Source organism: Equus przewalskii, chromosome 15 (assembly GCF_037783145.1).
Source record: "Equus przewalskii isolate Varuska chromosome 15, EquPr2, whole genome shotgun sequence".
NCBI classification, from domain to species: domain Eukaryota; kingdom Metazoa; phylum Chordata; class Mammalia; order Perissodactyla; family Equidae; genus Equus; species Equus przewalskii.
In genome coordinates, this window is record NC_091845.1 from 59,034,562 (window position 1) to 59,051,390 (window position 16,829).

Sequence of the window (16,829 nt, forward strand, 5' to 3'; positions counted from 1 at the left end):
TAGTTACCATGCACTACATTACATCCCCAGGTTTACTTATTTTGTAACTGGAAGTTTGTACCTTTTGACTACCTTCACCCATTTTGCCCCTGCCCACCACCTCTGGCAACCACCAATTTGTTCTCTGTATCTATAAGTTTGGTTTTTTGTTTTGTTTTGTTCTTTTAGATTCCACATATAAGTGAGATCATACAGTATTTGTCTTTCTCTCTGACTTTTTTCACTTAGCATAATGCCCTCAAGGTCTATCCATGTTGTTGCAAATTGCAAGACTTCCTCCTTTTTTATGGCTGAATAATGTTTCATTGTATACATATACCACATTTTCTTTATCCATTCATCCATCAGTGGACGCTTAGGTTGCTTCCGTGTCTTGGCTATTGTAAATAATGCTTTAGTGAACATGGAGGTGCATTTTATCTTTTCAGGTTAGTCTTCATTTTCTTCAGAAGAAGTTGAATTACTAGAACATATGGTAGTTCTGTTTTTAATTTTTTTGAGGAACCTCCATGCTCTTTTCCATAGTGGCTGCACCAATTTACATTCCCATCACCATTACACAAGGGTTCCCTTTTCTCCACATCCTCATCAACACTTACATCCTCATCAACACTTACTTCTTGTCTTTTTTGATAATAGTCATTCTAAAAGGTGTGAGGTGATATCTCATTGTGGTTTTGCTTTGCATTTCCCTGATAATTAGTGATGTCGAGCACCTTTCCATGTGCCTGTTGGCCATCTGCATGTGTTCTTTGGAAAAATGTCTATTCAGATCCTCTGCCCATTTTTTAATTAGACTTTTTGTTTTTTTGCTATTGAATTATACGAGTTCTTTATATATTTTGGATATTAACCCTTTATTAGATGTATGATTTACAGGTATTTTCTCCCATTCTCTAGGTTGCATTTTCATTTTGTTGATGGTTTCCTTTGTTGTGCAGAAGCTTTTAGTTTGGTGTAGTCCCACGTGTTTATTTTTGCTTTTGTTCCCTTTGCTTTTGGTGTCAGATGCAAAAAATCATCACCAAGACCAAGGTTAAGGAGCTTAATGCCCATGTTTCCTAGGAGTTTTGTGGTTTCAGGTCTTACATTCAAGTCTTTAATCCATTTTGAGTTAGTTTTTGTGGATGGTGTAAAATAGGGGTCCAGTTTCATTGTTTTGCATGTGGATGTCCAGTTTTCTCAATACCATTTATTGAAGAGACTGTCCTTTCCCTGTTGTATACTCTTGGCTCCTTTGTTGTAAATTAATTGACCATATATGCGTGGGTTTATTTCTGGGCTCTATTCTGTTCCTTTGATCTATGTGTCTGTTTTTATGCCAGTACTATACTGTTCTGATTACTGTGGGTCTGTAATATAGTTTCAAATTGGGGAGCACGATGCCTCCAGCTTTGTTCTTTTTTCTCATGATTGCTTTGGCTATTGGGAGTATTTTGTGGTTCCATACAAATTTTAAGATTGTTTGTTCTATTCCTGTGAAAAATGCCATTGGAATTTTTATAGGGATTGCATTGAATATGTAGATTGCTTTGGGTAGTATGGACATTTTAACAATATTAATCCTTCCATTCCATGAGCACAGAATATCTTTCTGTTTATTTGTATTGTCTTCAGTTTCTTTCATCACTGTTTTATAATTTTCAGTGTATAGGTCTTTCACCTCCTTCGTTAAATTTATTCCTAGGTATTTTATTATTTTTAATGCAATTGTAAATGGGATTGTTTATTTAATTTCTTTCTGATAGTTTGTTATTAGTGTACTGAAATACAACAGATTTTTATACATTGATTTTGTATCCTGCCAGTTTACTGAATTTATTCTAATAATCTTTTGGTGGAGTCTTTAGGATTTTCTGTATATAATATCATGTCATCTGCAAATAGTGACCATTTTACTTCGTCCTTTCCGATTTGGGTGTGTTTTAGAGAATGTGCATTTTTTATTTTCACAGTGGACATGTAAGTGTTCCTTATGATCATAAGTTCTCTCATCTTCCACTTCTGTCCTTGTCCCTGGGTTTTGGAGGGCACTTCTGGAGGAGCATAGATGAAAGACATATTGTTGGTTTTTCTTTTCATTAATGGTGGATACGTAATATGGCCCTCTGCATTGTTATATAGGTGAAATATGGCTAAAATGAACATTAAAGCATGGTAGCATTGAGGGAGAAAAGAAGGGAGGAGATGTTACAAAGGGTAATGTGAAGTCTGAGAGGGTCGTTTATAGAAGATAGAGGAGGCTTATTGCTAAGCTTTTGCTAGTCCTACTCTTGTTGGCTTCGTGATGGTGAGATTTCTGTGCTGATTATGTGAAGGAGTGGCTCAGTTCCTTTTTAGCACCAACTGGCAAACCATCTCCTTTCCCCTGTTTGGCAGCAATTCATTCTCCCACAGAAAAACAGGAACTCTGGGTGATTGATTGCCACAAGTTGCTATATCTCAGGTGACAACTCTGTGCATGGAAAAATCTTTCTTTTTACAGAATGATCTTGGTACGTACTCATTCTGAAATAAGGAGTTTCTTTTACTGGAATGTTTTTCTTTCTCTTCTGGTAGTTGAGAAGTATTCTTGATAAAGATTGAGTCTTGTATAAGTTTTAAACCTATATTTTATTAGGAGTTAGCAATATTGTAAAAGTACTATAAATTAGATTAATATGTTAAAGTAGATTTTACATATTATTTTGATGTTTTTGTTATAATTAAAAAACCCCAATGATGCATTGTTTAATTTGGCAGCTAGCTTTTGAACTTTAGAAAAAGTCAATTATGGCATCATCAAATTTTAAATGTATAAATCACAAGGAATGGAATTAAAACACCTTTTTTAGATACGTGGAGGAGATTGATCTTAATATAGGATTATTTCACATTTCCATTGTCTTTAGTTTTATGTAGGAATGAAAATGTTGCTCTGATTTCTTAGATACCTGTGTAATTGGGTGCTGGAATTATTTATTAGTATAAATACTTTGGTAAATTATCCACACAAATTAAGACAGTAAAATAAATTACAAATGAACTTAAATCATAAATTTTCAATTTTATCAAACTTTAATGAAAATTTAGTTAGAATGCTTTTGGTGATTGATTATTTTTAAGGGCATATTGTTAATTTTTATTCAATGTAGAATATTTAGTGCAATTACTACAGTACAAGACATCTTATTGCTATGAACATATAAGAATAAGAAAAGGTTACCTTGAGAATTTGAGTTTGGGATTCTTTTATGCAATAGGAATGGTTAGAATTAGGATTACCAACTTCTGCCTCCTTGGAACTGGCAGAGAAACTGGAATCATAGAGTGCCTTAATAGTAAGGCACCTAGTGCTGCTATGTAAGGAATTACTGGCATGATCTGCAAAAGTGTAAACTTTGAGATTTCATAAACAATGCTTAGTATTCTCAGCCATATCAGTGTATACTAACTATGTAGATTACTAGTTTGTGTAGGTTACTCTTGCCCACTTTTTACTATAATCTTCAGTAGCTTAATGGCAGGGAACTTACATCTGGAAGCTTTTGGGAGCCCTGTAGCAAGCCAGGTTCAGTCATTGTGAGCATACAATCTGAACAGAACTCACATTTCTTGGAAAGTTTTGAGGACTACAAAAATTAACTTGATATCTTAAAGAATTGGAAAATGTTTGTATTTCTGGATTGAATAGATATGTAGGCTGTTCTAGCTATTTTGGTGACTATACGTACCTACTTTTTGGGCTCAGTCAGAACTGCAGTTTCACACTATATTATAGAAAGAACTAGACTGTCAATAAATAGACCTGGGTTCTCTTTAGGACTTAGAAATCAGTGAGCCTGAAAGATCATTTTGTTGTTAAAAAGAAAGTCTATGTCATGTGTCCATATACATTTTAGTTTACCCCTTGGTAGGTTATTTAAATTTGATTTTTTGGTTAATTTTAGACTCTTTTTGATCAGAACAATGCTGCAAGAAAAGAAGAGTTAGAAACTGCAAACAAAAATGATCCTTCAAAGAAGTTGTCTGTTGAGAGAGTGTATCAGAAAAAGACACAACTTGAACATATTCTCCTTCGTCCTGATACATACATTGGTTCAGTGGAGCCATTGACACAGGTAATTACTTGTTAAATTTTATTGAAATTAGGAGATGTGTATCTATATCTACTTTTTAATAGAAGTTTTGTGATTATGTGCTTTGTAAGTACATAATTTCATGTCTCTGTCATCATCAGCAAAGTAGGGACAGGGATCTAAGAGAGGTAAAAACCATCAGAGGTAAGAAGTATAGAGTAAAATGGTGCTATGAACTTTTTTAAAGTCCTTATGTTCATGCTGTGGTTTACTTTAAATTCTAGAATTTATACATACACACTAATGACTGTTGTTTAATGCTTACAATGGACTTGGCTTACACACATTATCTTGTTTGATTCTAACAATTTGGGGAAGTAGGTACTGTTATCTGCATGTATAGATGAGGCAACCGAAGTTTAAATAAATTTAAATAACTTGCTTAGATCTCTCAACTTGTAAGAGCTGGGATTCAAATCTAGGTCTCTTTGACTCCAAGTCATGCTGTGTTTATATTATTTTACTCTGTGCTCCTTATACTATAGAAAAATATAAAACATGAAGTAAAAGTAGAAAGCAAATATAAGATATTTTTGGGTTTTTTTCTATTTTAAATACTGTTTTTAACAATTCTTTTGGTGCCTTATATTAAACCTGACTACGTATGAATAAGACTACACATTTGATAAAAAGGAACAATTTCTCAATTTTGAGGCTATGTAAACTGAATGTGAATGCAGAGAGGTTGACTACAACTTAAGTAGTATATGTTTTTTATACTTTGAAGGTCTAATTATTTACAGAGTAAATGACAGATGTGGGTTTATACTATGTAGAACTGATGCTAAACACTTTTTGCTTCCATAAGTCCTTTTGAATTTTTCTCTCAATGCAGCTAATGTGGGTGTATGATGAAGATGTAGGAATGAATTGCAGAGAGGTTACCTTTGTGCCAGGTTTATACAAGATCTTTGATGAGATTTTGGGTGAGTACTTGCTTAAGGTTTAATGTATCTGTTTCTATTGATGTCATTATAATGTCCCTATATATATAAAGGCAGAGTTACAGTATAAATTTTAAAGGCATATCTCTGGCTTTTATACTGAATATAAATGTTCTTCAGAAAATTTATATATCACTTGCTGTAATATTTTCATATCTCTTCACATCCTATCTTTGTGTTTCAGTTTGTTCATCTGTAAAACGAATGTGTTGTATTTGATCAGTAATCCCAAAGTTGGTCTGTGGTCCTGTATGTGCAGTCATCTGAGGTTGCTAGCATCCTAGTCGCCTGGGGGAGGGGGCATGTTAAAAATAGAGATTACAGGATCTGATCCTTGCAGAATTAGTGAGTTTGAGGTGAGACATGTAAAATTGATTTTTCACCAACAAATCAGGTATTTCTGTTGGGCAGCTAAGTTTAACAACCATTGCTCTAAATGATCTCTGTTCTCTTCAAATCACATGATTAATTAAATCACAATGCAGTGCGGATGCCTAATTGGCTCCTAGGGAATGCTTGCACTTGGAAATGTTTTTAGCCAAGGACTTTCTAGAGACTCTGTGCTCTGCCATCTCATCAGTGCCGATTGAGGTTTCCTAGACAGCAGGGTTGTGTGGGTCTCTCTGAGCTTCTTCTGGTTGGTGTTTGGGAAAAGAACAGGAGAATAAAACTGGTTACTTTTACTCTTGCCTCCCAATTATCCACTCAATTTTACTTTTAGGTTACACAGTGTTTATCAGGAACATATTCCTTCTTTGATTAAAGTTCAGTTTGATAGCTAGCTTGTGTTCAAATTTTACTGAAGTAGTGGTTAATGTATGCAAATATATTGTTATCAGTTATAATGCGTAGGATTTAGAATTTTGATTTCTAAGGATTCTAAAGACTTCGCCTTTCTAATTAAAAAATAACTGATTTCAACTCCATCTGTCTATAAAATCACTAGTTTATAAAGGAGATCAAGGGAAAGTAGTTATTTGTTACCAAGATAAAAAATAATTCAACCCAAGTTTTTACTTTTAGATCTGGACTAGGGAGTTGTAAACTGCACGTTTGTTTTGATTTATTTCTTTTTATATATCACAAAATCAACTCCCCCCTCTTGTTTTATGGTAGAAAACATAAAAGTAATTGGTGTAATATAAAATTTAAAAATATTATTTGGAAAATAAGGTTCTGTTTTAGAAGTTAGCAGTAATTCTTTTCATTAACTATTATCATATGTGTAAATGTTGATATTAAGTAGTGATGCACATGCAGTTGTGTCCATGTATTTATTTATATAACTTTATATATTTTATTACTCATTGAAATATTTAATTTTGTAGTTAATGCAGCTGACAATAAACAGAGGGATAAGAACATGACCTGTATTAAAGTTTCTATTGATCCGTAAGTATATTTCAAGTTTAATTTTTTTATGCTAAGTTGTTTTATTATAAGATAGTTCCCAACTTATGAATATTCCTCAAATGAATAATATATACAGTTATTACTCCTTAGTTTCCCTGTTTCTTGAGACCTTGTTATGTTTGCTTCCATTAGCTGGAATACTATACTCTCATAGTTTCTTCTGTCATTCATGATCTTTTTCCCTAAAATATGTCCTTATGGGAGCTCTTGGAGACCATTTTTCTCTTTCTTTGATGCTGTGGACACTGTTTCGGCTGCTCAAGTAATCACTCGATCTTTTCTTTCTTACTTTGTTTTGGGACTCAAAGCTAAGGGCTATTGCTAGTACTATTCCTGTTACGTTGCGGGTTAAATTTACTTTTCATGACCAGCATTTGGACTTTTCCATTATTTACAACATTGTAAATTAGGAATTGCCAGTATTATAGAATATATACCAGCTAATTGAGCTAATTAGATCTCAGTATGGTAATTTTTCTGGAGGACTGAGGGAGAGTGAAAATAATAAAGTTTTAAGTTAGAAATATAGTTGTTACATTTATCATGTTTTTACCAGCATGCCTTTTGTAAAATATTACATTTATCCTTTATAATTTAATAGTAATTTAGCACGAGTTTAAGATTTTTCTCTAACATGAAAATTTAACAATTCAGTCATAGCTTTACTGTCAATAATCTAATTTCAAATGGCATGGTTGAGATTAATGATATAATGAAAATATAATTTATATTTGGTTACATCATGAAGTTAACTGTATCTTATATTAAAATGCTACCACATAAGTATGCTCTTGAAGTTCTGGATTTTTCATTTGGATCCGTTCTATACTGAATACATACTTGAGAATTTATATGGTAAGGTACATAGGACACTTTTAAGTTACCTCTTTTATTTTTTTATTTTATTTTATTTTGTTGCAGTAACATTGCATTATAACATTATATAGCTTTCAGATGTACATCATAATATATTTCAAATTCTGTGTAGATTACATCGTGTTCACCACCCAAAAACTAATTATAGTCCATCACTTCACATCACCCCTTTTGCCCTCCCCCTTTCCCCTCTGGTAACGACCGATCCAACCTCTGTTGCTATGTGTTTGTTTGTTGTTGTTTTTATCTTCTACTTATGAGTGAGATCATATGGTATTTGATTTTCTCCCTCTGACTTATTTCACTTAACATAATACCCTCAACGTCCATCCATGTTGTCACAAATGGTTGGATTTCATAATTTCTTATGGCTGAGTAGTATTCCATCGTGTATATATACCACGTCTTCTTTATCCATTCGTCCCTTGATGGGCACCTAGGTTGCTTCCAAGTCGTGGCTATTGTGAATAATGCTGCAGTGAACATAGGGGTGCATGTATCTTTATGCCTTTGTGTTTTAAAGTTCTTTGGATAAATACCCAGCACTGGGATGGCTGGATCATATGGTAGATCTATTCTTAATTTTCTGAGGGTAGTCCATACTTCTTTCCTTAGTGGCTGCACCAGTTTGCACTCCCACCAGCAGCGTGCAGGGTTCCCTTCTCTCCACATCCTCTCCAACACTTGTTGTTTCCTGTCTTGTAAATTATAGCCATTCTTACCAGAGTGAGATGATACCTCATTGTAGTTTTGATTTGCATTTCCCTCATGGCTGATGATGTTGAGCATCTTTTCGTATGCCTGTTGGCCATCTAAGTTACCTCTTATACAGAAATTTAAGATAGTTTTAAGGAAGTTTTAGCTGTCAAGATTCCTTTTCTTCCCTATTGAGTAAATTTTCAGTTAAAACAATATCATTTATTATGTTTTAGGAGAGCTAGTGAGGAGTAATAGGTGTTGAATGTTTGGTATCTTTAAAATTCAGAATTGAAAGATTCTGATTGAAAATTAAGGAAGAAGGGGCTTTCCTTAAATACTTTTTTTTTTTTAAGATTTTATTTTTCCTTTTTCTCCCCAAAGCCCCCTGGTACATAGTTGTATATTTTAGTTGTGGGTCCTTCTAGTTGTGGCATGTGGGACACCACCTCAACGTAGCCTGACGAGTGGTGCCGTGTCCATGCCCAGGATCTGAACTGGCGAGACCCTGGGCCGCTGTAGCAGAGTGCGTGAACTTAACCACTTGGCCACGAGGCCAGCCCCCATTTTTGATGAACATGATTGCAATTGTTTGATTCTTTTATCCTTATTGTTTTGGTCACGTTAATCCAACAACATGGACTTAAAAAACAGCTTACATAGAATCCCATCATAACAAAATGATTAAGAAGTGAGCTATAAAACAACACTATAGACCAAATAATGGCTCTCGGTGATCTGCTTTACCTTTAAGTTTATTACAGATTCTGGACGAAAAGTCTATGTAACTAGTGCCTTTATTGCTCTCTGACTTTCTTTTCAAAAATCAGCAAAGCTTTTTGTATGGGCATAAGAGTGACATAGAACTACAACTCAGTTTATTTGGTTGTTAGTGACGCTCATATCAGTTGCTTTTTTCTTATTTATCTCTATGTTATTTTAACTACTTCAGCTAGAAAGTTCTTTTATTTCAATATAAAGCAAAAATTCACAGTCATCTACTACAAGGAGGAAAGGGTGAGGGTAGTATATTTTTAACCTCTGTTTCCCTATTTTACTTTTTTTGTTTACAGATCATTGATGAGAGACAATTGAATCTTTCTCTTGCTTTTATTGAAATATGTGTAATGTATATTTAAAATTGACAGTGGATAAGCATTTTGGGAGATGTTGCTGATCCTTATATTTTATTATTTATTTGTATTTTATTTCTGAATTTTAACCGTAGCATTTTATCTTTTGTGAATTTCCTCCCATAAAGTCATTCTTTATTTTTTCTTTAGTACATATATTACAAAATTAATGTTGTTTTTTTAAATGAATTTTATTTCAGATATGTAATTTTTGTGTAAGTTAGATTTCTAATTTAAGAAGCCGTTTTAAAAGCAGAATTCAAATGGGAAAAAGTGCTGTTATGTTGTTTATTCCATTGACCCAGTTTTCTCTCCTGTCCATTTTTGATATCCTTCCAGTTTCATTCTTTTTAACATTTTTGTATAGCAGATTTTTATTTTTCTTTGTGTATATGTGTACACTCTTTGTTTAAAGGGGAGGTTAAGTTTTGATTGTTAATGGGTTAAGGTGTAGAGGATATACAGCATAGCTTAGCTCTTATTCTTTCTTTTTCAAGTGTACTCTGTGATGTGGGGATAAAATATAAGTAAACAGCCATGTTTGTAAAAGGCATAGGAATAGATTAGCAAGGGATGCCATGCAGAATTTGGACAGATTTTTAGAAAGAGAATTTGAAGCAACTTCTTACAGGGGAGCTCAAAACTCATTAAATAATATAATGTTATGGTTAGCATTGAAACAACTTATGCTGTCATCTGTCTGGTTAAAAACAAACAAACGTGGCAAGCACATTGACCAGGGTTCTCACTATTTCTCTGGCTTAAGTATTCTTGCTGATTCAGGGTTGAAACTCTTAAAATTGTAGCTTTCAAAAAATAATACACACATACTAAAATATATATAATATATGTACTATTTAATTAGAGATTATAATATATATACTATTTTATATCTTTCTATTTTTATTCGACATATTATGGACAGTCTTTCTTATTGATTTATATAGATCTACTTAATTCTTTTTAACCATTCCTAAGAATTTTATTATGTCAATATATCATAATTTATGTAACCTCTTTCCAGTTGATGAATATTGGGTATTTAGATTGTTTTCCAGGTTTCTTTTTAGCTTTAATTATTTTGAAACTTTATTTGTAGCTTATTCAAATACAGTATTCTTTTTCCTAATGTTTCTGTGAAGATTATCAATGAAGCAAAAAATAGTTATAGGATTCTGAATCATTGTTTAGAGATTACAGAAATAAATACCAGATCTGGGAAGTGATATAGATTGAAATTTTGTAGTAGAGAGGTGACTTTGATAGAAAGTTCAAATTTCATACTCATATAGGTTTACTGAATGTAGGAGATATCAAGCCTTATTGTTTTTTGAAACTGTGATGAAGATAATGAATTTATAAAATGCCTATCTTAATTATAGTACTATATATGCTAAAAAGAATGAAAAAACTTTTAAAGGTTTTCTCGTGAGTATATTGACTTTTGTGTCATTCTGAGGTGTTTAAGATCTGTAATTTTCCATTCATTGCCTTTCTTTATTTCCTTCAGAATTCTTTTCTATTAGTTTTAAGCTCCATGAAGTTTCTTTAGAAAATATGTACTTAATAAATTATAGGTTTTAAGCCTAAGCTGGGAACTCTTTGGAAGTCTAAAAAAGTAGTGGCCTCTGTTTCTAAGGCCCACTGTTTTTACCTCTAGAGATAAGACACACAAGTGAAAGTACAATAGGCAATTTGAAACTGTTGCATACTTAAATATTCAGCTGTTTATTCTGTAGAGAGTGTTTGCCCACAAGTTAGCTAACCTAATTATCTTCTGAGGTCCCCAGTAAATAATTTAGAATTTTTTGCTAGTCTGAATATAAGGAGGGTTGGAAAACATCATTATAGTCTGGGTAAAAGGCAATGGAGAACTCAAGTCATAAACTGGCCCTTAAAGTTAGAGTAAAATTTGGCTGGACAAAGAGAGGAAAAAGACATCGTAGGCAAGGGAAAGACCAAGAATTGGAAATAAACATGGACAAGTAATGAAACTGACCTGAAGGGAAAATAGGATGCATGTTGCAGAATAGTGGCAATTAAATTTGACTATAAGTAGGAATATGCATAATGGGCCTTAAATATGTAGTAGAGCACTTTTAAGCTTGATTTTATAGAAAATGTGGAACTACTGTGTTCTGGAGCAAGAAATAGTGTTAGGAAAGCTGTAGTAAGTCTCTCATCATCATGCAGGATATATTTAAGGGGAGTGGCTAGCAAGGATACTGTTGCAGTAATCAGTATTTAAAGACATATTAGTCTATCTAGGCTCATATACTGGCATTTGGAATGAAGGAAGGACTGATATTGATATGAAATAAATAGATAGGACAAACTAATAAGTCTTGATGACTGATGACTCTAAAGAATGATCAGTAGATATGAATAAAAACTGATAGCAAAATTTGAGCCTAGGAGATTCGGCGAGTTGAACCTATATTAGAGTGAGGGCAAGAAAAGTTGGTTGCTGATTTGGGAAAAAAAGATGTATCAAAAGTTATTTGCTAGTTTCTCTCTTTTTAGTTTTTTGTTTTAAGTAATTAATTTCCCCCGGGTCTTTGATTTTCATTTTGGCTTTTATAATAGTTTTTTAAGTTCTAGTAACTACTTCTAATAACTCTTAAGAGATTAAGGTATGTATGTCTGAATGAAACAGTGTGTCTAAGAATAATTGTGAATCAGGTTGGCAAATAGTAGCTTTTTAAGCCAATTCTCAGTGTTGGTTATGAAGCTGTGTTTCTTTGCAAATTGATTCTTCAATGGGTAAAGGCATCATAGTATATATTACTCAAAACAGTAGGGTGGGCAAAATTTTCCATCAGGACTGCTGCCTATGTCACGTTGCTATTAGATGTAGGAGCGTATACTCCGTAACATTCAGGGCTGAAATGGATGGTTTTATGATAGAAAAACCTGAGAGACCTAACATAGGTAATATCTACATATTAAAAAACCATTAGGGGCCAGCCCGGTGGTGCAGTGGCGAAGTGCACACGTTCCACTTGGGCGGCCTGGGGTTTGCCGGTTCGGATCCCGGGTGCAGACATGGCACAGCTTGGCAAGCCATGCTGTGGTAGGCGTCCCACATATAAAGTAGAGGAAGATGGGCGCGGATATTAGCTCAGGGCCAGTCTTCCTCAGAAAAAAGAGGAGGATTGGCAGCAGATGTTAGCTCAGGGCTAATCTTAAAAAAAAAAAAAACCAAGAAACCATTAAAATTAGTTTATGACAATGACTGTAACAATACTAACAGCCTCTTAACATTTAGACTGAGAATGGAATACATTTCAGACTGTTTGTCCTTTTCTATCTGTACTGCTGCAGCAGTCATGTAGGAAATGAGAATGGCAACGGCTGCTGCCTCTGCAGAGCTGGTAACTCACAGGTGGTATAGTGATAGAAGGAAGATCATGGCTAATGTATATGAAAAGAAAACAAAGTCTATAGCTGACTTCTTGTAAAAGCTTCACCGTTTTTACTATTTTTCTGAGAGGTTGAGAAGAGTTTCTTTTCCTGAGAAATTTTGCAGTATTACTTGCAGATCTTAATGATCCTAATTTGAGTTATGTCTCGGGGATAGAAAAGTGTGTCCTCAGTAAGTATTTTCTTGAAAGATGAGTGAGTGTCTTCCAGTTGGAAATGGCTGGAGTTTTGCTTATAATCACTCAGGCTTATTCTGGATAACTTTCAACTTTTGGAAATTAATGTATCATTAAACTATTTTAAGCTCTAAACTCTGCTTGTTTGTTTACAGTGAATCTAACATTATAAGCATTTGGAATAATGGGAAAGGCATTCCGGTAGTAGAACACAAAGTAGAGAAAGTTTATGTTCCTGCATTAATTTTTGGACAGCTTTTAACATCCAGTAACTATGACGATGATGAGAAAAAAGTAACAGGTAAAGTCTAAATGGCTGATTAGAATTTTTATTGAAGAATATCGTTCTCCTAAAATAAAGTCTCCTACTATTCCTATATAAAATATTATAGAAAAGGAAAGCTGTGTAGTTTTGTTGTGAGAAAATCCTTTTCAGAATTAATATCTATAAAAAACTGTTGTGTATAAGTATTGTCTTGATTATAGCCTGCAGAGACATTTTAAAAGCTTACCTGTGATAGTACATCTACTTATGCTAGAACTCCTGGAACGCTAACCTGGCTGACAGTGTGAGTGTTGAATTAGAGTACTGGTGAAAGTAAGATGTGTGATTCCTGCATATGAGAATTTGTTCTTACATAAGCACCATGTCTTTTGGTAGCAATTAAATTGCTTTCAACTGTTTTCTTTAAGAAAGTCAAGATTGCAAATCTAGACTGTAAATACAGTTGAAAGTACTTTGACCAAAACCAGGTGTTTTCCTACTTACTTACATTGCCCAAGTAGGTTGATCAGTTTTTTTTGTTTTTTTCCAGAACTGAGGCTCTAGGATTAAGATTTTATAATAGAAAAGTGACTTTGATAGAAAGCTCACATTTCATACTCACATAAACTTACTGGATTATAGGAAATATCAAGCTTAATTCTTTTCAAATTGTGGTGAAGATAATGAATCTACAAAATGTGTATTTTAGTTATGTTACTATATGTGCTAAATCTTAATTGTATTTTTCATTAAATAAAAAAATCTGTACTCTAAAATGTTCAACTGATGATTGTTAAGATTATGCAAATAAGTGGAACTGTGCTGCAAAACCCTGTCCTATGGTAGGTAAGTTAACAAAGTTACCTTAAAATCATTTTCGTTAAACTTTTCATGTTTAATGTTCTTACAGGTGGTCGTAATGGTTATGGTGCAAAACTTTGTAATATTTTCAGTACAAAGTTTACAGTAGAGACTGCTTGCAAAGAATACAAACATAGTTTTAAGCAGGTATGATAGAAATGTCTATTTTTTTTAATCGTATGTTGTTGCTTTGCCAAGATAATAGAACCTTAGGTAAATTGCAATGATACCTATATAACTTTTTCTTTCTAAGCGTTAAGCAAGACATCAGAGTAAAAAGACTTCAGAATGCCTAGGAGATTTTAAATAAGCCTGTCTTTCTCCCATTCCCTTAAAACAAAATGCTTTATTTAACAGATGTTTCCTTTAACCTTGTTAAGCGTTAGTGAAGATGTCCTGAACTTCATAGACTAGTTGAAATGCATCCACTTAACATGTATGAAAAATTCCTCATTGATTCCTCAAATTCATATTTCTTTTTTTTTTTTAAGATTTTTTTTTGAGGAAGATTAGCCCTGAGCTAACTACTGCCAATCCTCCTGTTTTTTCTGAGGAAGACTGGCCCTGAGCTAACATCCATGCTCATCTTCCTCTACTTTATATGTGGGACGCCTACCACAGCATGGCTTGCCAAGCAGTGCCATGTCTGCACCCGGGATCTGAACTGGTGAACCCCGGGCCGCTGAAGCAGAATGTGCGCAGTTAACTGCTGCGCCACTGGGCTGGCCCCTCAAATTCATATTTCAAAATTTTAACTTATTTTACTCTGTAGGCCTTTGAAAATAGTTGGAATTTTACATAAGCTAAAATAATTTTGTCAGGAAGAGCATCATACCTATTTATTTTTGTAAAATTCTGCATGATCATGTTGAAGAATTTGAAAGATATTTTACGAACAGTGCATAAAGTTGTGCAGTTCGTTTTGCTTATTTTCAACGTGAGATTATTATAATAGTATTGAAAATTTTTTCATCTCTAATATTATCAGTTTCAAAGATTTGATTTGTTAAGCTGGAAAATTGATATAGTTGTGGTAAACAAATGTATTTCATGAGCTGAGTCTTTATGTATTATAAAATGTAGAAGCATTATAGAAATATTTGAATATTTTTTCTTTTAAAGACATGGATGAATAATATGATGAAGACTTCTGAAGCCAAAATTAAACATTTTGATGGTGAAGACTACACGTGCATAACATTCCAACCAGATCTGTCCAAATTTAAAATGGAAAAACTTGACAAGGATATTGTAGCCCTTATGACCAGAAGAGCTTATGATTTGGCTGGTTCTTGCAAAGGGGTCAAGGTCATGTTTAATGGAAAGAAATTGCCTGTAAGTGTCTTCTAAAATAGTTAATGCTTTGTTATTTTGTAGACAGTTTATGGTTAGATCTTTCTTTTTAAATCTAATCTCATAATCTCTTTCAACTAGTGTGTTTAGATGATCACATTTAAAGTGACCATTGATATATTTGGATTGAAATTTACCAACTTGCTAGCTATTTTCTATTCATTGTATTTGTTCTTTGTTTCTTTTTTCTCTTATTCTTCCTTCTCTGTTTTTTTTAAGCATTTTTTTATGATTCCATTTTATCTCCTCTGTTTACTTATTATACCTCTTTTTAAGACTTTTTTAGTGGTTGCCCTAAGGTTTATAATATACATTTGTAAATGGTTTGAGTCCACCCTCAAATAATTTATGACTTCATGTGTAGTGAAAAGACTTTATGACAGTATAATCCCCAGGTTGTCCCTCCCATCCCTTGTGTCATTGTCATCATACATTTCACTTTTACATATGCTATAAATACCAGATTCCTGGAGGAAAAGCCTGCAAGAGTAGGAACCCTTTATGATGACAGCCCTCAGGTGCTTCACACACTTACGCTAGTCCACACTTGTCCAATAGCAATTTGTCAACACTTCTGGCTTAGTGTTCCTGCTGGCTTATATGACGTTAGGCAGCTTCTACGCCAGTTAAGCAAAATGCTTAGATTCTATGTCTTCCTACAGGTACCTGTCTCTCTTCAGACTTAGGATGGCCAGCTGTCCTATGATCTCAATTTTTTGAGTGTTCATGAAAAATCAGTTTATTGTCCGAACAGTTGTTTTCTTGTAAGGGCAGAAGCTTCTGGGTTTTTTTCCAGCCTTCCACATGTCTGAACTCAAACTGGAAGTCACTTTGTCATTTTAAAAACTTAAACTTTTGAAAGATTTTCTAATAATTTACCTGTGCAGGTGTCCTTTCATAACCTTTCTTTATCAATACATATGGAAATGAATTCCTTTTTAAAAGGCAAGGATCAAGGAGTAGAATAGGGGAAATCATGAAGGTTTATATCTGCAGAGTAAGAGCTGTTCCTGATACTCTTCTCTTTTACTGGATATGCATGAGAGACCGGAGCAACGCCCTATATCCAGATCTTTCTTTTGTCATTGATGGTGGCTGTCAACATAGACTCTCTGCCTGGGGACCAGCACAATCCTAAGGAACTCAAAAGAACAAAGTTATTGACTTATCACAGCTGGGAGTGGCCATAAAATCTACACAGCATGTATATCTCTTGGAGGGTGCATATCCAGCTTGCAATATGGTTTCTTGTCTACAATATGACTTCCCTTATATCAACCTTGTACTGAGCTGGTATCAGTATGAAAGTACCTGATGGCATTCACCTAGTTGAGCTGCCAATATAAGGTTAATTATTTATTGTTTTTGTTTTTCAAATTAATAGGTAAATGGATTTCGCAGTTATGTAGATCTTTATGTGAAAGATAAATTGGATGAAACTGGAGTGGCCCTGAAAGTTATTCATGAACTTGCAAATGAAAGATGGGATGTTTGTCTCACATTGAGTGAAAAAGGATTCCAGCAAATCAGCTTTGTAAATAGTATTGCAACAACAAAAGTAAGTATGCTAG

At 33.7% G+C, this 16,829-nt stretch overlaps 1 protein-coding gene across 2 annotated transcripts in view; it reads left to right on the top strand.

Moving 5' to 3' along the window:
- Nucleotides 1-16,829, top strand: part of TOP2B (DNA topoisomerase II beta) — a 60,192-nt gene that overhangs the window by 6,020 nt on the left and 37,343 nt on the right. The window contains exons 2-8 of one of the 2 annotated variants that reach the window (XM_070577436.1): nt 3,930-4,100; nt 4,954-5,044; nt 6,391-6,454; nt 12,935-13,080; nt 13,955-14,052; nt 15,028-15,240; nt 16,643-16,816. In XM_070577436.1, the coding sequence (XP_070433537.1) occupies nt 3,930-4,100; nt 4,954-5,044; nt 6,391-6,454; nt 12,935-13,080; nt 13,955-14,052; nt 15,028-15,240; nt 16,643-16,816 (957 nt within the window). The remainder of the gene's footprint in view (nt 1-3,929; nt 4,101-4,953; nt 5,045-6,390; nt 6,455-12,934; nt 13,081-13,954; nt 14,053-15,027; nt 15,241-16,642; nt 16,817-16,829) is intronic. The other variant, XM_070577437.1, reaches the window with a different exon arrangement.